Below are 22,283 nucleotides of genomic sequence, written 5' to 3' on the forward strand. Positions count from 1 at the left end.
ATGCCTCTAACTGACATGCAAGCTAGTGGGCATCCAAAAGGATGTCCATGTACCACCCCCAGTCTAAGAAGTGCAGGTATTTTTCTCTCTACTCTGAAGCTTAAAGACCTATGCCTATGGCCACCAAGTATGGAGTACAAACTACGTAAAACACTATCGTTTATGGCTATTTTTTGCACTTTGTTCCCAGTCCTTCACTTTTCAAACAAGACTGTCTCTTAATGGCTTATATCTATGTAAATACCCAGGACTAACAAACATCAGGTCTACACCGACAGTATATACTTTCTTTGCCATGTTATTCTACTCATTTACTCTTTTTTATAGAGCTGTATAAATATAAATACCTACACATTTTTTTGCATAATTCTCATATAAATAAATCAGGAAGAGAGATGTCCCTTTATACATACAAGGCATAATGTTATATAGAAAGTACCAGACCTAGCAATCTGTTTTAACAGAATCTAGGAAAAACCTGAATGCAAATGACATTTAACAACATGGGTTAAACAGTAAACTTTTAGTAAACTCCACCAAGCTGGTTCTATCAGTTTTCCTTTTATAAGCACACGATATGTGATGTGAAAAGATGGCAAAATGCATAACGAGAAAATAATTATGCACCACATTAAACGTGCAGACAGTTTGCACTTACATCTCTCTACAGTGTTCCTCTTCTGTGTTGACTCTGTGTATCAGCCGTGTACTCCCTCAAACACAACTGCCATCACGTTTGTTGTTTGCCGAGCAATTCAAACTTGGTGTTTCCAGGTAACCAATATAATACGCATACAACTAGGTACATATTTATTTCCAGATGCTGATAGGACTTATCAGCAAAGCCCAAATGAACTCTGATAGCTCTACTTTATTTCATGTAGATCCAGTGATTATATCCTTTGATACCCATACTGTATCGACTGCCAAAACAAATGGATTTGACGTTTGCATATACCTGCCTACTTTATCAGCAGGAGAAAAAATAGTATACATTTGGATTAATAAAGTAGAGATAGGAGGGTTCATTATCAGAATATGCTAATATTGTTAGCAGCTAATTGAAGATATAGTTCCCCTTTAAATTAAGTTATAGGATGTCCTGTTCTTAACAACTCTGCCTTCATTGTCAATTTTTTATACTTTTTGAATTATTTGCCTTTCTCTCGGCTTGAATTATAAATTGCTGTCAGGTTGTAGCGAGGGGGTGTCACTGAACCCAATAACCGGCATACTGTTATTCACTAAGGCTACAGTTTTATTTTTAGTAACTCTTTCTGTCTGTTGTTCTATCTACAGTGGTACTTGAAAGTTTGTGAACCTTTTAAATTAAAACGTTTAGTAGCAGTTATGGCTGCACAAGGGCAGTGACACCAAATACTGAGAGCATGATTCATTTATCTTATCCAAACACAGATATGTTATTGGATAATTTTTTCTCAGTAAATACATGCCCAAATATATATATATTTTTTCATTTGTTTAACTAGGTTTTCTTCATCTACTTTTAGGACTTGAAAATCAGATGATGTCTTAGGTCACATATAAAAATATAAAAATATAGAAACTTTTAAATGGTTCACAAACTTTTGAGAACCACTGTTTACAGTATATTTGTTCATCCCCTTTCCTATTTACCTTTAGACTCTTATTAAAACCACTGGCTGCTAGGAAGGCTAGTATCAGGCAGACTGAAACAGCATCTCTGCTCTTTTGCCTACATTTTCCATGACAGTATTCCCTTAAAGCTTCTTTTCATGTCGCTAGACTTTTCCCTCCCATTATAGGTGTTGCAATTCTTTCCGGCTCTCGTTATCCAGTAAAGGAGTTTCTAGTGTCCAGCTGGGAATTTTTGTGCATACCTACTGTCTTGTTTATTGTGGGACAGCTCCAAATAGTCCATTAAAGTCCCATTTTCTTGCAGGGCCATCGTAGTCTCTTAAGATAGACCTTGATGTAATTTCCCATACTAGTGCATGGCTGTCTAGAAAGAAGAGGATGGAGAGAATGAGCTTGCAGCATAAAATGCTTAGGAGGATTGCAACAGTTCTGTCATAACGTGTGTGTGTGTGGGGGGAACGCAGCACTGCACCACTGTATTTTTCATATCATGCTTGGGAGCCATACCTGTCAGTCATAAAATGCTTGGACTCACTGTTTTCTTGGGGGCTATTACTGTGCCTGTCATAAAATGCTGGGGGCTACATTTGCCTTACACTGAAATACTTTAGACCACGACTGTCATGAAATAAATCTTCAGTTACAGGGATGAGTAATGAGTAATAGGTAATTTTTTTTTTTTGCATGCGTTTTGTTTAGCTGAAAAAAAGCATTGGAGTCAATGGGCATTTTATTCTGTGCAAATTCATTGCAAAAAAATCGTAAGAAAAAAATGCCCATTGACTCCAATGCATTTGGCACAAGAAAGATTTGGAGAAAATGCAACTGACTTCAATGCATTGGTGTAAAAAAAAACATGGAAGAAAAATGTCTGTTGACTTTTCTACATTTTGCCATTGCATGAATATTTCCATAGTTTTGTCGGTGTTAGAAAACAAGGCAGTGTAGCTATTCACTGATCAGTAACTTAAGGTATGTGGTCTGTTGGTTATTTCTAGGTTTCATATATTGTAAAATGGAAAACCCTTGGTAATGTGTCCTACATGTCAACATTGTAGCGTTCTCTTCTCACCAAATGTATAACTTTTTCATAAACCTTTAAAAAGACAAATAGGTACTTTGTGCATTGTATTTTAAATGCATGTGGCTGGTAATAGAATACACTAGGCATAGCAGCAGCAGGAGCAACCCTCTAATTTTACTTGTAGTCTGTAAAGAGCAACATAAATCTATAGAAGGATAGTATTCCCTATACGTAATTAAACAGAACAAAAGCAGGCCATAGCTACATGGGAATGCTTAAGAATGGTACCTGGGTTTTTGTGTACCTTACCCTGTATTTTGTATTAAGCCCTAGGCCCCTATGCTTCCACATTGTATTTTGTGTCTTATGGCTCATTATTGATATTACTGACAGATTACACTCCTTGAGAAAAATATAAGAGCAAAGCCAGTATCAGTGTGCACAATAATAAATGTGGTTATCTGATGCCTGTTATTAGTTTTAACATATATGTTGCCATTTTTTCTGTTGTATAACCTTTGCTTAAGCTGTTATATTTTAAAATCTACATTTGTAAACTAATGGTTGCCTCTTATTATCTAATATCTAATATTGTAAGAACTGTTGGTGCCTAAAGGTCCCCATACATGGGCCGATTGTAGCTGCCAATATTGGGCCTACACGCTCCCTGATATCGCCCACCCGTAGGGGGGGATATCGGGTTAAGATCCGCTCACTTGGCGTTCTCGCCAAGTGAGCGAATCTCAACGTGTATGGGGATCTTAAGAAAGAGAAATAAGTAACTCAACTGCACTTCTTGTGCTGGTCTGTGACATATGTTCACCATTAACCTTATCAGTAGAGCAAAGAATACAGACCTGGAGATTTTTTTTAAATGTAATAGTTATAGTTAGGTACATTTCACAATGATGCCAAATTAAGTAGCAGCTTTATCATCTGGATCCCTTTTCTCATTCAAGTGCTGGCCAGGCCTATAAAATAGAAGCCAGGTTGCAACCCTAATGACAAGTACCTGTGTAGAGAGAGAGTGGGTGCTGATTGGCAATCTGTTTGATGATGTGCTAGTGATCACATCGGGGCCATGAAAACACATAAATCATTAATAATGTGCTTGGGATGTGGGAGTGTAATAACCTCTGAGTGCAACAATCTGAGCATGCATCTTCTTTATCAGTATGTATGTACTGTATGTAAGTATGTATAACTTTATTTATAAAGCGCCACAAGGGTATGCAGCACTGTACAATCTTACAATATACAAAATTACACATGGAGAGGACAAGGGTTATAATAAATACAATAAATAAGTATAAATACACAGGGAGTAAGTACCATGTGGTATGAGATACAGTAGGAAGGAGGTCCCTGCCCTGTAGAGCTTACAGTCAGTAAACAGAAGCCATTAATAAGTATGTCTGCCCACACTGTACGCCTAGTTTACTCTGCTCAACTTTGTCAGCCTTGTCAACTGGGTATTGAAAGATACTGTAACAAAAGGGGGAAGGAAAAATACAAGAAAGAGGTTTAGACTTCTCCCTAAGGAGTTTTATGTTTTCAAGGGCCGAAAGTTACAACAAAAATGAATTTGTATTGAAGGCTTTTTGGTGGCCTCTTTGGAACATCTCTGGTTAATCCTCTCTTTATTTAACACACTGAATAAAATCTCATACCAGGCCGGGAAGCTCACAGTGTTTATTTAACTTTCCTTTGTATTTCTATGTTTCTATGTATATATGCAAATCTTTATTTATAGAGTTCCGTTGAGTATGCAGCTCTTTACAAATGAGACCGTACAAAACACAGGAAATTATACTATGGGCAGCGTGTATGCAGATGATAAAGAAGTCATTGCCCCAAAGAGCTTGCAGTCATTTTCTTGGTTAAAATAACATTGTAAATGAAATAGATCATTTGGGTTTCAGTTTTTAATATTGTTATCCTAGCATTTGTACAATGTATCCAGTTTAGACATAAAAATTATAGTAGCAGCCATGAACAATTGAACTTTTCTGGGACTTCTCCCAAGAAACGGAATGGATGGCACACACGCTTGCACACGCAGATACGCTCATCCACAGAGGTTTGTTTGTGCAAATCTCATTCAGATGGAACAAAATTAATCCTCGGTTTTATGCATCACTTTATTTGGGTGAACATGACACCAGAAGCTGTTTTTCTACAATCAACAGTTTTTCTCGGAGTTTGTGCAAACAGTAAAGATTTCTGGTCTTTACAGAAAAGAGAATTTGTTACATTTTAAGCCATTCCAAAAAAAACTGTTAAGCACTAGATTTGCATCGATGCAATCATTTGTCATTAGTCACTATCCTGTTAAAACTAAAGGCTTAGTACTTAACAATGATTTAAAATATGGCATGGACTCCTTCTTGTGCTAAATATGCTATTTAGCTGTTAACTCCCCTCTGGTATTATTACAGTGCCTGCAGCAAGGTTTTATCCTGTGAGCTACGTATGGACAGCCCTCTGCTCTCAGACAGGAGGCACTGCTTTGTTCTGATTTTGTTCAGAAGTTTGTCTTACTTGTTAGTTGAGTTCCATTCACAGGGTATTGACAAAAGTAATACAATAAAATAATACAACTTTCTGTATGGAATAAAGATATCTTTATTCTACTACTTCTACTAGCCCAACAGTGGGAAAAGTGATACTATTTGTAAAATAAGGTAACCTGGGAACTAAATTAACAGAATGTTTACATTTTTTTAATTTTTCGATGCTTACAAGAATTCTCTTGATAAGCACCGTAGTGAATGGTCCTTATGGCAGGACAATGCACAATGATGTTTAAGGGTAATTTCCTATTATAATCCTATTTTCTCTGTCATATATTCCAGTAATTCATCTTCCTTTACCTTTTTCTCTTTTATTCATTTCTTTTTTTGTTTAGTGTTTTACGTATTGTAGATTCGCTAACAGGGATGTTAGCAGATGCCAGACACTTTTGTAAGTCTTTAGCTGACACTCTAGGATTCTTCTTCACCTCACTGAGCATTCTGCACTGTGCTCTTGCAGTCATCTTTACAGGACGGCCACTCCTAGGGAGAGTAGCAGCCAGCACCAGATTTCTACATGGGGCGCCCCGAGGCCGCACCCATTCGGCGCCCGGTATCACCCCTGCAGTGTGAACGCGCAACCATTCCCCTCCCCCCCATGCCGCGCAAACGCGCATGCGCCAAAGTTAAAACTCCCATACGGAGCAATGGGGAGAGGTCCCCATTGCTCCGTATGGGAGCAAAATTTGAAAATTTGCGTGCGGCGGGGCGACATGCCGCCCTAGGCTCGGGCCTTTGTGGCCTCGCCACAAATCCGGGCCTGGTAGCAGCAGTGCTGAACTTTCTCTATTTATAGACAATTTGTCTTACCGTGGACTGATGAACAGCAAGGCTTTTGGAGATACTTTTATAACCCTTTCCAGCTTTATGCAAGTCAACAATTCTTAATCGTAGGTCTTCTAAGAGCTCTTTTGTGCAAGGCATCATTCACATCAGGCAATGCTTCTTGGGAAAAGCAAACCCAAAACTGGTGTGTGTTTTTTATAGGGCAGGGCAGCTGTAACCAACACCTCCAATCTCATCTCATTGATTAGACTCCAGTTGGCCGACACCTCACTCCAATTAGCTCTTGGAGATGTCATTAGTCTAGGGGTTCACATACTTTTTCCACCTGCACTGTGAATGTTTACATGGTGTGTTCAATAAAAACATGGAAACATTTAATTATTTGTGTGGTATTAGTTTAAGCAGACTGTGATTGTCTATTGTTGTGACTTGAAAATCAGATCACATTTTATGACCAATTTGTGCAGAAATCCATATAATTCCAAAGGGTTCACATACTTTTTCTTGCAAATGTAATTACCCATATTTTTTTTTTTTGCCAAAGGGCTTCTTTTTATCATCTATGCATTGTCCATTAATTTTAATATGTGATGCCGCTTCATGTACTACTTACTTGTTAGTTAGGCCATCTGTGTTCACAAGGCTAGCTCTATTATGTAGGTTCACTTGTTTCGCACTGCACTTGGGGTGCTCCAGTTCTCATTTCCATCAGCAGGCAAGGGCAAAGACAAGTAGGGTTATGGGAGCACTGGTCTGGTTAAGATTGCTACAAACGCACTGGTGTCATGTATAAAAAAGTGCAGAGTTTTCACCAAGTCTAATCACCTATAGCGCCAAGTCAGGAGGTGGCATTTACTAGTCACCTGTATGAAAGCAAAATACTCATCAGTTGCTATAACTTACATGTGCCTGCCCAAGCTTTGTGCTTTTTGTTACATATGGGGTATAATATTGTTGTGCTGTTTGAGTGCAAGTCTGCTGCTGGTTACTAAATTCCTTTAGTAGACATAACTGCACAGATCAATGAATGCAAAATACTTACCCACATGTGCAACGTATATATATACATATATATGTATATACAATCCATCAGATAGAATCCCCTCTCACAGGACTTATGAAAAAATAAAGGTCTTTATTGAAACCAGAGGAACTGATGTTTCGGCTGTAGCACCAGCCTTTCTCAAAGTTACCCAAACCAGTGCAGGTGATCCATAAATACTGTGTATGGCGGGAAAATTCAAAAGGTGACGTGTAGCATAAAGTGAACATGTGAAGTAACATCCCCCCCACTCCAATCCACCCACTCAGATGAGAGCATAATATATTACCGTATACAGGTAACAACAAACCAACATGTGACTCAATAAAATGTTTGACATAACATAGTCTCTTAGGCGTGATTAATTACCGTCGTAGTAAGTAGTTAATAATCAATGGTACGTGAAGCTGAGGGACCAAATGTTATCATGTGATGTTATGTTATTTTAATGGAATATCCAGAGGGGGAAGGGAAAGGACCAGTAGTGTATCCACAAAGTGTCCTCCAAACAAAGGGTAACTAAAAATAGGTGGGCAGAAAAATAGAAGAATAGACACCAAGTGCTAAACAGGATAGAAATAAGAGTCTGAAAAAATAAATTACCGCCACCCAGAATGTGGCTGTAATTCTAGGGTTTCCAATAGTGGATTGTGTCAATAGGCGCAGCAGTCTTGCTGCATAAGAATCAAGAGGGCCTCTGCACTCGCTCATTACCAATATATATAGGACATTAAGACATTCTGTGCATTAAGCAACCAAGAAATCCCCTCTCCTTTAGGAAAAACAGGGATTGTTTGTCCAAATATTGCAATATACTTCAAGCTGGCCAACTACCTCAAAGTCATCCCTGGTCTGGCCGGTCCTACTCACTTTCATCTGATTCATTAAGAATTCTACTGCTTAATTATACTTTTTACACAGGGACTGAGTTTTACCTGCAACTTACTTGCTTGCTTTCAATGTTAAAACTCCCAAGTTGCCCTTTTTATTGGCTCCACTGTGTCACTGGGGACTGTAGCTGGGAAGGGTGGGTGCCCTATATATATTGATAATGGGAGAGTGCAGAGGAACTCTAGTTTCTGTCTATATGAATTCTGTGGTAACAGCCTCATTGCACCGCTGCCTGATGGTTTCAAATTTAGTGGCTGAGCACAACTGGGTGGTGGTTGGCTGCTTCAAATCCCTGTTTACAAAAGTTTATGTTTTGACCTGTTGCCTCACAATTGGAAGCCTTGGAAGCTTTGTGTTTGGCTAAACAGGGATTGAAAGGAAATGCAGAATTTATCCTTTGTATTCTCTGAAGAAGCAGCCAACAAACATGCATACATTTAAGCTCTGGCCAGTTTATTGTAGCACATGCATAAATATATATATGTATATGCAGCTACAACTCAGCAGAGGCTGTGACACTTTTTTTCTGGGCAAGCACAAAAACTGACAAAAAAACATTGGAAAAAAAACCCTGAATATCAAAAGCACACAAATATTTTACATTTTGTTAAATGCTTAGTTTTGAAAGTAAACATTTTTTGTTGTTGCACTAAGACTTTTAAATGCAGAATATCTTATGTCCAAGAGCTAGAAGTTGCTCTAAGAAAGCTTGTGTCCTTCAGATGAGCAGTGCTCCTTGGCACAGATCTTTTCATTAGAAACTTACTTTAAAACAATGACTGCTTTTTATTATTATGAAAGCACAGAGGATTCCTGCCTGTATAGATTTGGGTCGTCACGCTAAGTGAGGAAAAAAGCTTAGAAAAGCAAACAGTCCCCTTTTCAGTGCGTCCCCAACTTTCAGAACCCCTTAGCTGCCCCTAAACAGCCTCAAATAAGTAAGAACGCCGCACGCTTCTTAATCCCTCCACCCACTGGTTGCCATAACAACCAGCTAGACAAGCAGGTGATGAATTGACAGGGAGCAGATGGTCTCCTGCAGAGGTAAGCAAGGCCCAACAATGAAACCATATTGATCATATTGCTCCTTTACCCCCCTCTATTTCATTCTTCAGTTTTTCCGCTAGTTGTACCCACCCTAACTCTTTTTTGCTCTGTCTTTACACAATGTGCCTTGACATGCTGCTGTCTTCTCCTCCTACATTTCCCCCCCGCTTGATTATTCATGGGTAAAGGGGGGGGAGATTTGCAAACACCTCCCTGCCTTTCTCATTGCAGCTAAGGGAACTAAGCCAGAGATGAAAAAAGAAATGTGAAGAGCGAAGTTGTATCAGTCTGATCTCCATTCAGTGGTGTGTGGCAAATTGCATGGCCTAGCAAAGCACTCCCAAACATCAAAATAGTTGGAAAGTATTCAGCACATTAATAGCATCTTCATAGCTGTCACATAAATTTGGGGAGAACTGCAGAACAAGGCTATGGAGAGCTAGAGAAAGATACATATAAATTTTAGTGACACATTTAATGGCCTTGCAGGTGTTTACTCACAAGTACAGTATGAAAGTGCAGCTTTTGAATGTTACATTTAATTCACAAGTAATGGTTTGTGCCTTTAATTGGCCCCTTTTTTCCGCTACAGTTAATAAAATGGAAATAAAGTTTAATGCTTTCTTCTCCTCCCCTCTTCAGGAGTTGAGAGAGAAGCATTTAAAAGAGCTGAACAAAATTAGGCCACAATACTTTGAGAATGAATGTCCCAGTGGAGCCGCTCTGTTGGCTTACAGAAGATGTCTTGTTCCCTGCCTTTTATAGAGACGGGACTGAATCATATGCAGCACTTGGAGGACACGTTTACAAGAGGCACAGAAAGACCTCTTTTCAGGCAAATCCTTTCTTATGCCCACACTGCTCAGACACCTGTGACTTACAAAAAAGGGAATGCTAAGAGAAAAATGAAGGGAACCGGGGCGTACAATTGTTTTTTACGTTACACTGCAAGCAGTAAACATGCACAATAGCTATCTTAACATGGTTGAGTTAGGCTACGCACTCCATTGAGACCTCACAACACAAAGGAGATGCAAAGTAAGCAGGTTAATTGAAACCGGTTGAGATGTACTGAAAGCACCATACAAAGTCCATACCTATTATAATGGGTAGGTTTTTTTGAGGAAGATGTTGGTCTGGGATCAAGAAAAAGTGATAGAATACAGCTGTCTCTGATGTTCTATCGATGTCTACATCCAGATACTGCTGCACTGTATCTTTCTTAAAATATATACATGGATCAAATGTTGTAAATATCTTAGGTGCATATATGTTGGAACTGCCAAAAGAATTTACATTCCGGGCAATATGTTAGTAAGTCGCTAAATGTTTAATTCATTAAGTCGCTTATTTCATGTGAGTTTGCACTGTATTTTTTAAACATTGTCTAGGGAAAATAAACTGTAATCACTTGTGTGCTAAATGGGTTACTTACAGCTACTTTGAGTACTGCAGGTATTAGTATGTATATTGTTTAGCCCCCAGCCTTAAGTATATCTTAATATATTGGCATGAGCAGAAGTTTATTTAAAACTCATCTTTACTCTGTTGCCCAGAGGACTGGATTCTTTTACCTGCTTATGTCTCTTTTTTAAATACAAACTTGAAAACCTGAAAAATCCCTTTAGCTTGAAATCACAACTAATTTCCCATAAACTAAAATATTGTTGTAATGTTATATAACTCAATGCTATTATTTGTTTATTCATATCATTTTAACATGTGAACCATTTCTAGATGCGTTTTGTAAAGTCACTGTAGAAGATGAAATGAAAAAGGTTTAAAAAGCGCAAAACATTTCAGAAATACCATATACTTGGCACACTTCGTTTATATTTTGAGGAGTATGTGCTTAGCTGGTTTCAGACTGAATTATATAAAAATGTTAGCATTCCTCTGCAGGAAGCCAGTTTTGCAGCACATATAGAAGATATATTGTCTATAACTGTAATAAAAAAACCTTTTGAAGTCTTTCTTTCTTTTCCACACTAATGACCACCCCACAGCCTTGCAAGCAAGGTCAAAGGTCCGACTAAATTTTTGGTTTAAGACAGAGGTGTGAATACATTTGAAAGTTTTGTGAAAGAGTGCATGTAAGGCTAACATGAGCCAAGACTAATTTGTGCAAAGATCCTTTAGACGAGATTTTGCCAGAATAATTATCCTGCCATTCAGGAGTCCTCACTCATTTCCATGAGAATGCGCACATCACGTGACGCACACATCTACCCTGAAAGGCCCAATTCATAATATTTTTTGGCTTGTTTCCATCGGATTCACACATTATGCACACTAAAAAAAAGGGCCAGAATGTCGTAGTGTGTAATTTACACTGGCTTGGAATTCATGGGGATCCTAGGCATTGTGTAGAAGTGCTTACCTTCTAGTTAAGTGCTATGTGCATTCACAACCTCACAACAGAGGCAAAAGTAACTGAAAAGACTGCTTTTAGGCTCTTTGCAGGTAAGAATGTGAGTCCATGAATAAATTAGACATTTTTCAATAAAGGGTGTACAAATGAATGCCCTGACAAAGCAGAAAAGCAGGCACTAGCAATATTTTTTTATGAAATCGTACTGAAGGGGTACGCATACTACCTGGTTTTCAAAAGTATATTTGTCCACCACAAATCATTAAATGACTGACAAACTGATTGACCTCTATTTGTTTTTATCACATGAATGTTAGTGACTAGTATCCTGCAGGACACCTTACAGACCGAACAAAGGAAAAAGAAAAGGAAGAAGCAGAATTATGTCAGGTTACACACACTGTTTGGAGAGGTGTAAAGAAGATGTAAATGTGGGTATTGTATATAATAATATAATTGGTCAGATAGTTTCATACCCCTGTACTAAATTATATCACATAACCATTAACACCACAAAAGAATTATCTTGATTAGGTCCTATTCTTTCAGCAATATTTTAACATATTTGAGAGAACAGTACTCCAAGCTTGTAAAATCTGTCATCATAATCTTTCCAATTAATGAGCCACTCTCCAGTTTTTTCATGCTATTTCCTGGGCTACTAGGCCAGGGGTGGGCAGACTATGGCCAGCGGGCTACGTCCGGCCCATTGGTCTTTTTAATCCGGCCCACCGAGGATTGGTGTGTCTCGCTTTGTCCCGATTCTACAAGTCCCATTACACGTTTTTTCTTACGTAAGTGACAAAATTGCAATGGGGCTGATTAATCAAAGTACGAGTTCGAATCCCGAAATGGGTAAAATTTGGAATAGATACGATAATTTCTGATGATCGGAAATATCACGAAAATGCTTACGGAAAAATCGTATTAGTCACAATAATATTGTATTGGCGATCCGAAAGTCACAAAATGTTCGCATCCGAATGATCATAAACGGCGGGGAAACCTTTCTGACTTTGATCCTTCTGTGCATGATTTTGGAAGCCTCCCATAGGACTCAATGGCACTCTGCAACTCCAACCCGGCCCAAGGAAAGTCTCCCATAGGGCTCAATGGCACTCTGCAGCTCCAACCTGGCCCAAGGAAAGTCTCCCATAGGGCTCAATGGCCCTCTGCAGCTCCAACCCGGCCCAAGGAAAGTCTCCCATAGGACTCAATGGCACTCTGCAGCTCCAACCCGGCCCAAGGAAAGTCTCCCATAGGGCTCAATGGCACTCTGCAGCTCCAACCCGGCCCAAGGAAAGTCTCCCATAGGGCTCAATGGCACTCTGCAGCTCCAACCCGGCCCAAGGAAAGTCTCCCATAGGGCTCAATGGCACTCTGCAGCTCCAACCTGGCCCAAGGAAAGTCTCCCATAGGGCTCAATGGCACTCTGCAGCTCCAACCTGGCCCAAGGAAAGTCTCCCATAGGGCTCAATGGCACTCTGCAGCTCCAACCTGGCCCAAGGAAAGCCTCCCATAGAACTCAATGGCACTCTGCAGCTCCAACTCGGCCCAAGGAAAGTCTCCCATAGGGCTCAATGGCACTCTGCAGCTCCAACCCGGCCCAAGGAAAGTCTCCCATAGGGCTCAATGGCACTCTGCAGCTCCAACCTGGCCCAAGGAAAGTCTCCCATAGGGCTCAATGGCACTCTGCAACTCCAACCTGGCCCAAGGAAAGTCACAATACCGAAGCTTGAATAAATCTGAAACTTTTGTACTTGTTGCAAAAAAATATGATTTTGTCGCGTAAATTTTGACTCACAGTACAAAAAGTCTCACAAATTAGCGAAAAAATCGGTGAAAAATTAGAAAAAAAACATTTTTTTTGTATTCGGATTCAATTGTACTTTGATAAATGGGCCCGAATGGCTGTTTTTCTCATTCCTAGAGTACAACTTTTTAGGAGACAAATTTTTTTAAGTGCAACAAATTTTTCCTACTTACACCAATTTTTTCTTACATGTGCAACTTTTTTTCTGTTAATGCTTTAATGGTTTCTGTTGTCCCCTTAACTTAGCTTCTCAACTGCAGCCCAGAGTAAACTGAGCATGGGCAGTGTCACTGACACTAAAAGTGTGCCATAACAAGATCAAAATGGGGAGCTGCTATTCAAAACCTTAAAGGCATGGATGATTACTATTATAGGACAGTTGCGCCCTATATAAAATACAGCATAGGCACATTTTTTATGGCATTTCTTGCCACAGAAGGTTTGCGATTGTGGATTTTTTTTTGTTTGCCTGTGTAGTGAAAGAAATAGAACTTCTTAGTAGAAATGTCACACTTACAATGATACCTTCTTCAAGCAGATGTTAAACATGTAATGTGATACACATTTAGTGAACAGTACATTTACATTGCAAATAGTGCTAAACTTTCACAAAACCCTATTTTACAGAGCACTTGTGATTTTTATTCCAGTCCCCCTTAGGGCTCTGGCACACGGGGAGATTAGTCGCCCGCGGCAAAACTCCCTGTTCGCAGGCGACTTATCTCCCCGAGTTGCCTACCCCTGCCATCCCACCGGCGAACATGTAAGTCGCCGGCGGGGTAGGCAACTCGGGGAGATTAGTCGCCCGCGAACAGGGAGTTTTGCCGCGGGCGACTAATGTCCCCGTGTGCCAGAGCCCTTAGCTGTCTCTTTAAATTAGCAAGATACAAGATGAATGCCTTTATACAAGGGGTGGGGTGGGGGGAAGCCGGCACAATAAATATATAAAAACATTTAATATTTCCAAAAGATAAATTGAAGGAATCTTGACACAAATGCATATTTTCACTCGATGATTTACAATGCAGTCGTGGACACCCTTTAGAATATCACCTCAAGTGGAAGAGTCTTAATGGCTATACTAAGCTTGTTCCCACTTCTTACAAAATGCCCCAAGCTTATAAAGCTAAGATAAAATATATCCCCATAGAAAAATTCATTTTCACACAAGTTATACAGTAAAATTGACGCTGCTAAGCAGGGTCCTGTTAGAGTACATACACAATGCCAGGCAGCTTAGTATATCTCATGCACATAAATATCAGAGTTTTTCCTATCCCAGACATTAAATAGTCTTAAATATCTCTCAGAAATCTTAACCGGCCCATAATTTCCTCTGCCGAAACTGGGAGCAGGAAAAAAATGACTTCCCTTAAAGTTTCATATGCAAGGTTTGTGATAGAATCTACCGTTTCCATAGAGCTGAGCCCTAGATTTCCCTTTAATGTAATTAAGCCTCGAGATTTATGAATACAACACGCCAGAAGTTGATCCACGGTCATTTTCAATTACTGCAGTGAAAAGCTCCCATCCAGATGTCTCTATTTACTGCTTTGAAAACTGGCAGGAATAGAGTTCTTAGTGGGACGGACCAAAAATTGTCACACTTGTTAATTTCTTACTGAGGACACTTAGCAGAGGACTTGGATTTGACTTTGCTTAAAAAGACTTAGGTCTGGAGCAAGTGTATCTATGGTTAGAAGAATAACCCTCAACTTGCCCCTTTTAATTGCTCCTCCCAGTTTGCTTATACTACATAGTGATAAACTCATCATTATTAATCTCAACTACAAGTGTTTGTCAACTTTTTGAGTAATGTTCTTAAATTTAGTTTAGCAAAACATGTTTTTTACAAAGTAGAACTAGATGGGTTCTCCAATATGAAATGTCACATAGCATTTTGAAGCTGAGCACTTTTGAAAACCTGTTGGGACAGTACACAAATGTCCCATAGAATGGCGCAATCTCATTGGTCAGATTAGTGATGATGTAATAATGGTGTTAGAAGGATAGCACAGTACATTAAAAACCCTCATATTCATTTTGTTGCATTTAACGTTATTGAATGGAAAAATCTGATAAGTCAGACAGATTTGCAGGTACTGTAGCTCAGGACACATTAGGGTTGATTCACTAAGTGCGATAACGCTTATTGCATGCTTTTTTGTGTTAAAATTGATGCGCAAAAAAACGTGCGATTCGCTAAAGTATTATCGCATGCGTTAAGTAGCATATCGCGTGCGCTAAATAGAGTGCAACCGAATGCGTTCATTTTACCGCATTGCGTTAATTAGCGCGCAGAAATAATACTAACACATGATTCACAAACACTTAGACGCACTAAATATCGCATTAGTCTATGCGAAAATTAACAACTACTTGAGGCAGGCGGTAATTATAGAAAAGTACAGTTCATGAGCTTTTGGCAACACAATATGGACTTTGCAGTGTGATTTATTCAAGTCTGTGTTGGCCCTAGAGTGATGCTGCCTCCAGTTTGCAGGGAAATGGTCATTTTCCAAAAAAGTAGTTTAACGAACGTAATGGTGTGTATGGTTAATATGGTGTGTGCGCGATAAGTAGCGCACATGCATTAATTATCGCGCGCAAAGTAGCACGCTGCGTTAATTAGCGCGCATTGCATCAAATACTGCATGAAAATAGTCTTTGCGACTTAAATAACGCAAACAGCATCACGTCTAAATTAATGCAAATATACTTTTAGTGAATCGTACGTTAAGACGTGAAAAATAAGACGCGATAAAATTTTTACCGCATGCTATAAATAGCATTCATTTTATCCCACTTTAGTGAATCAACCCTATTTTGTCTTTTCACTGACATCCTCATAAATGAGAGGTAACAAGAAATAACCACCTCTTGAATGGGAAGATGGAGCCAAAGAAGTTTTGTTGCATTCCATAATACTGTGTCCACGGTGTTTGTATGAATTCGTAATTTTGCATTGTCACTAATAAGGATAGTGGGGATGATTTTAAGTGTTTTGCTGCTCTGTTTTGCTCAGGGGAAAATATGACAGTGCCAAATCGATCTGTGTTCCATAGCCCTAACATAATAAGGGCAATGACACAAAAGCTAAATAGAAGCGGCAATTTAGTTAATAAATTACATTCATTTGCATGTAGCTTTGGTCCTGTTATCATATAGTGTATAATGATCATATTGTGTGAGAAGATCAGTTATCAGATTCTAACAAAAAAGGTCTTCCTTCTCATTGATGTAATTAGGTGAGTTCACCTGTATTATGCAACCAATAGGACTGCATGCAGGCTAATGAGTCTATAGCAGTGCTGTCCAACTTCTGTTGTACCGAGGGCCGGAATTTTTCCGACCTACATGGTGGAGGGCCGATAATGGAAGCCAGTTTTGACCACTCCCCTTTTTGAAACCGCACCCACTTGAAACCACACCCATGTTATCACATGGCCATACCCATATTAATGGTTGTAGTACAGCAAAAACCTGCCATACTCTGCCTGCCCTACCATGCCTGTGTGTGCCATACTCTGCTTCCCTACCCTGCCTGTGTGTGCCATGCTCTGCCTTCCCTACCCTGCCTGTGTGTGCCATACTCTGCCTTCCCTACCCTGCCTGTGTGTGCCATACTCTGCCTTCCCTACCCTGCCTGTGTGCCATACTTGGCTGGTTTGTGCCATACTTGGCCTGTGTGTGCCATACTCTGCCTGCCCTACCCTGCCTGTGTGTGCCATACTCTGCCTTCCCTACCCTGCCTGCGTGTGCCATACTTTCACTGTGTTTGCCATTCTTGGCTGGTTTGTGCTATACTCTGCCTGTGTGTGCCATACTCTGCCTTCCCTACCCTGCCTGTGTGTGCCATACTCTGCTTGCCCTATGATGCCTGTGTGTATGGCACACACAGGCAGCCTACAGTGACACAATGCTGGCACTGCTCCTACAGTCTGCACAATAACTATATATTAAAAAACTTTTTAATTGCAGTACCACCTCAGTATATGTTCTTTTTGTAGTGTGCAGGGATTATTTGTGGGTTTCTACTGCTCCTGAGGTGTGAACAGGGGAACAATATGGGTGATTACAGCCTGAGCCTGAGGTGTGAACACTGCAGGGGGTGAACAATGCAGAGATTAAAAGGTGTGAACAACACATGGAATTACATATTTAAACAATACAGCCTGATTACAGCCTGAATCTGAGGTGAGAACCATGCAGGGGGGGCAGTTACTGATACAATTTAAAGCTTACACAAGAGTAAGCCATCAAAGCAGCCAGACAGGTGGGGGGCCACACAGAGGGGGGTCGCGGGCCGCGGGCCGCCAGTTGGACAGCACTGGTCTATAGTATTCATGGGACAATGAATAAAAGTAATGAGAAAGTTACTGTGTTCAGGGATTTAAGGAGAAATCCTTAATGCACATATTTGACAGTGATTAGTCTTTTAGGCAAGGGACTAGTTGGGAGCAAACTGGACAGACTAGAGCAGGACTGAACAGGACCAAAGAATGGGACCAAGGAAGAGCTAGGGGAAGTCACAGTGCTGAAGCTACAGAAGCTAATACTCAGGCCAGGAAATAAGAGAACCCGAAAGTGCTTAAATAAGGCACAGCTGGCTCTTATTGGCTGGCCTCAAATAACCAATTAGACTGCAGGGATGTTTTAGGAAAGGAAGGTGGAGTCTTCAGAATCAGCATGAAACTGCTGGTTTTTATTCTGGCCTAGACAGGACAGATAGTAAGTAGGTTCCCAGTTCAAAACCTGTCAAAGCATAACAGCTACATGCCAGGTACAGATGGGTGAAAAGTTGGCCTTTTGCTCCAAAGTTTGGTTCAAACATACCTAGACTGGGCACAGAGAGCATCCAGGATGAAGAAAATTGGGGCATGGCACTCCTACCCCAGGGTCTCGCTATTGTGCTGGCCATCCCATCAAAGACGGTACTCTAGTTTCCTATTTCTTCCTCAAATAGGTTTGCATAGCTGAAAAGTACTGCATGCTTCAGATGGTTTTCATGCTTTCAACAATCAAGGACTGACCACAGGTGATAATACATTATACAAAACAAACATTTCTAAATGTTACACTAGAGCCTGTTAAATCTAGGTGCAATATACATACTGAGGTCCTAGTTAAGACCAGGTTTAATAACATGTAATATGTATTACTGAAGGGAAAACCAAAGACAAGTACTCCAACTTCCTATTCTATCCTCAAATAGGTTTGCATAGCTGAAAAGTATGCTTCAGATGGTTTTCTTGCTTGCAACGATCAAGGGCTGACCACAGGGGATAATACAACATTATACAAATGCCTTAAAGGGTGTTTATATTTTTGTATGTATAGTTTATATGTTTGCTACAATCCAAAGGGTAAATGTGTTCTACATTATTACATTTTGCCACACTCTCACTATCTGCAGCTGTCTTGAGGGTGTATTAATTATCAGTTTGTCCTGGTTTAATATTGCATTGTATTGTAATATTGTATGGCTTTTGTACAGGGTATTGTATAAAAGACTTCTACTTATCATTTACAGACAACATCTGTGTCTGCATTAACTTTGTAGGAGGTGTATGAGTCTATGAAGTGTTTATGTTTGGTGTGTGTTGCTATCTCCATTAATGAGAAAATACCAGTGATGCAGGTCATGGTTCATTGTAGGCCTGGAATTTTATTACTCAGAAAGTTAAGTCCTTTATGTTGACACATATCTGGCTGCCCTGGTTGCTGAGACCTGATCTGATCCAACCTTTTGTAGACAATACTATAAAACATTCTAAGATGAAGAGAACACCACCGGCCTTGGTTCCACAGGCTTGCCAGCCCGGAAGCATAAAGACCCAAAGACAAAGGATATTTTTTACCTATGGAGATAGAAAAAAGAAATATAGTGGCTATCCAGCATGGATGTCACCCAAAAAACCAGCAGAAACAGGGTTTATGGTCCAAAGCAAAAATAATCCTGCTCCATATAAGGTAAGCAAAGACATCTAATTAAAAGACAATAAAGTAAAACAGTAAAACCAATCATGGTTATTCATTTGAAGTGACATTACCTGAAAATTATATTCTTGAATGGAAATTCCTGTTTTTAGTGACGTCTCCTGCTCTGGATGTCTGGAGACTCTTTCACCTATTGCTTAAACAAATGACTATGTAACAACAAAAGCAAGAGCCACTCAGAGCTGCAAACAAGGGAACAAGCCCTTTAGGTTTTTTATTGCGGAAGTGCAACGTTTCGGGGCAAAATGACCCCTTTCTCAAGCATGAGAAAGGGGTCATTTTGCCCCGAAACGTTGCACTTCCGCAATAAAAAACCTAAAGGGCTTGTTCCCTTGTTTGCAGCTCTGAGTGGCTCTTGCTTTTGTTGTTACATTGGATTCGGGAGGGTGCCGATCCCTTCCGCAGTGAGCACCGGGCGTTTAATTTCAGGAGAGTCTTGGTGTGCGGGAACGGTCTCTGTTGTGTTAAACAAATGACTACCCATTCAGTCTCTTATGGTTTGTTTTCAGGTTTCTTTAGATATATATTTATATGTGTATATATACCTTATATATATTAGTTAGTTGGAAGAGAAAGCCCTACAAAACATAACAGGAATGTTTCAAGAGACATTGTACTGTCCTTCTATAGATATAGAAAAGATCATATTTTCTGCACAGCTTTTATTTAGAGCTAGGCCATTGGACCTCAATGTCTAAGACATTAGACAAGTCATACGAGCAGGACTGGAGACTTTTGGAGTTTTGCTCATTGGGCCAGCGATGGGCACTATACTGTAAATATTGTGAAAACATGGAGATGTGAAATACTTTTTGAAACTTTGCTGTTGTCTTTTAGTGATGTTTTTCATAAGAAAATCCAAGAAAATGAATATAATTTAAATAAACAAACCTCATGGAAGCAATAGTTGATAGATAGATAGATAGATAGATAGATAGATAGATACAGATAGATATCTGTAGTATCTATTTCTGAGTCAATACCTTCTAGTTGTACTATTCCTAAGAAATATGGGAGAAGGAATTTTCTGCACATTCTAGTGAAAAAATGAAGTCAGACATGTGACTAGGGTAGTTTTCTGTAATTTACAATTCTCAGCCGCCCGCCCTGGTTATACATTTTATATCAGCATTAATGTCCCTTTAAGGGCCACTGTTCATTTAAATTTTTGGGCTGTGGAAAAGAGTTATTTGGACAACTCGCAAATATATTACAGGCTTTCCTGTGATTTGTGTAGGAGAGGCAGACTATGCATATTGCAGCCTTAGCAACCAGTTCAGATGTGACGCTTTCTTGTAGGCATTTTACTGAATTATGTGGGATGAGCACAATATCGTCCGCTTAAGTATACATTGGTATCCCAGGGCATTGCTAGGAACAAAACATATAATGTATCATAAGTTTTTAGGGAATTGTCTGAAAGCTGAAACAAAAAAAGTATTTCGACGGATTTTTAAAATCTGTTACTCTAATTTCTTAACTTATTGCTTTTACTTGCTTTACTGCTGTATTTAAGTGATATTGGCACTTTCAGAAGTACATTAATTGTTACCTATAGGTCAAGTTTTTTTTTGCTGATAGGTCTACATTTATAATAATTGTTACTTGAAGTTCCTAAACCTGACTGCTTTGCCAATGTGATTGTTCCTTCTCTACCTGCCAATTACAATGTGTAACACTAGCAGACTACTGCAGCAAAAATATAGCAGCTCCATCATAAAAGGAACATGGATGATCACATTGGTAATGTAAAGGATTGGGCAAAATTATAAAGAGCATGGAAAGACAGTGTTTACAAAGTTGTAATAAGAAGGTTTAATTTCTAAGTATCTTTATAGTGTCATAACTAAACAGCTGACATTATGCTTTATCACTTACTGACTATATTTTCATTTAATGTACTCTCTTCTACACACTTTGATTTTAAAATAATCCATATTTAAGTGTGGTCTCCCACTGATATAGTACAGGTATAGGACCCATTATACATGAAGTATGGGAAAGGGCCTTCCTGTAATTTGCCATGGATCCTAAACCTGTATACAATTAATTGGACTTTTCCCCCTGAAGCTAATAAACCCCGTCACCTCTATTTACTATGCATAGTAAGAGAAAATTATTTATTTATTTATTTCCATTTTCTGCAGTGGTCTTACTGGCTTGTCTGGGGATAATATGCTGAAATGTCTAAGATTAATATGCACGTTGTGATTTTCTTATTGGCATGTCTGGGGTTAAAATGCTCATTGCCCATATCTGCAGTGATCTTACGTGCATGTCTGGGTCATTATTGGTACAGGTTGTGGCAAAAAGCCTAAAAATAGTGGCAATTTACAAAGCGTAGTGCAGCTGCCTTCTTTGCCTGCACCTACAACCACTGAATCGGCCCAGGTGCAGACACGTGGCAGATATCGGCAAAGAAACAATCTCACATTTCATAGCAGATATCTGCCGCGTGTCTGCACCCCGGCCAGTTTAATGGTTCTGAACGCAGGCAAAGTAGAAAGCTAGTGCCAGCGTAGGGGCTGATTCTTGGCCTGCTTTTTTCCCACAGACCGAGAATCAGCCTCTTGTGACAAAGCAAAGATTCTCATTGCACCATTGGCAAATTTTTTTTACAAAAATTAGCCACAAAAAAAACATTTGCTGAGACAAAAAGTCACCTAAACAAAAAAGTTGCCGGAAAAAACGCCAACTGACTTGCATTTGAAGTGAGAAAAACACCCATTGACTTTAAAGCATATGCCCCTATATGTAATAAAAGGCACTAAGTTTGTCCACAGTAACCAATAAGATGTTTCCTTTTAAACAAGTGACCAGCAAATGCTTCCTGCTGATTGGTTTCTATGGGTTACTGCTCCTGGGCAAACTTAATGTCTTAACCCCATTGGAGTAAGAAAAAAGGCCATTAAATTGAATGCATTTGTAGTAAGAAAAAAAAGTTGTGTGTACAAATTTGTTGTGTGTGTAAAAATTTGTTGCACATAAATATTGTTGCCTTGTAAAAAAAGTCGACATTTGACTTCAATGAGTTGCGCAAATTTTTTAGCACATTCGGTCATCACTACTTAGGACTGAAGCTACACAGGAAACAATGAGAGAATAGGGAGGATTTA

The 22,283-nt window shown here is 39.5% G+C and overlaps 2 protein-coding genes across 2 annotated transcripts in view; one reads left to right on the forward strand and one right to left on the reverse strand.

Annotated features, from left to right (window-relative positions):
- stab2 (stabilin 2) overlaps positions 1-22,283 on the reverse strand; it is a 188,513-nt gene that overhangs the window by 127,550 nt on the left and 38,680 nt on the right. The window lies entirely within an intron of this gene.
- The window catches only part of LOC105946897, a 91,793-nt gene continuing 88,455 nt past the window's right edge, over positions 18,946-22,283 (forward strand). Inside the window, exon 1 of the mRNA XM_031898201.1 lies at positions 18,946-19,140. Within this exon, the coding sequence (XP_031754061.1) occupies positions 18,946-19,140 (195 nt within the window). The remainder of the gene's footprint in view (positions 19,141-22,283) is intronic.

The sequence above is a fragment of the Xenopus tropicalis genome, chromosome 3 (assembly GCF_000004195.4).
Source record: "Xenopus tropicalis strain Nigerian chromosome 3, UCB_Xtro_10.0, whole genome shotgun sequence".
Taxonomy (NCBI): Eukaryota; Metazoa; Chordata; class Amphibia; order Anura; family Pipidae; genus Xenopus; species Xenopus tropicalis.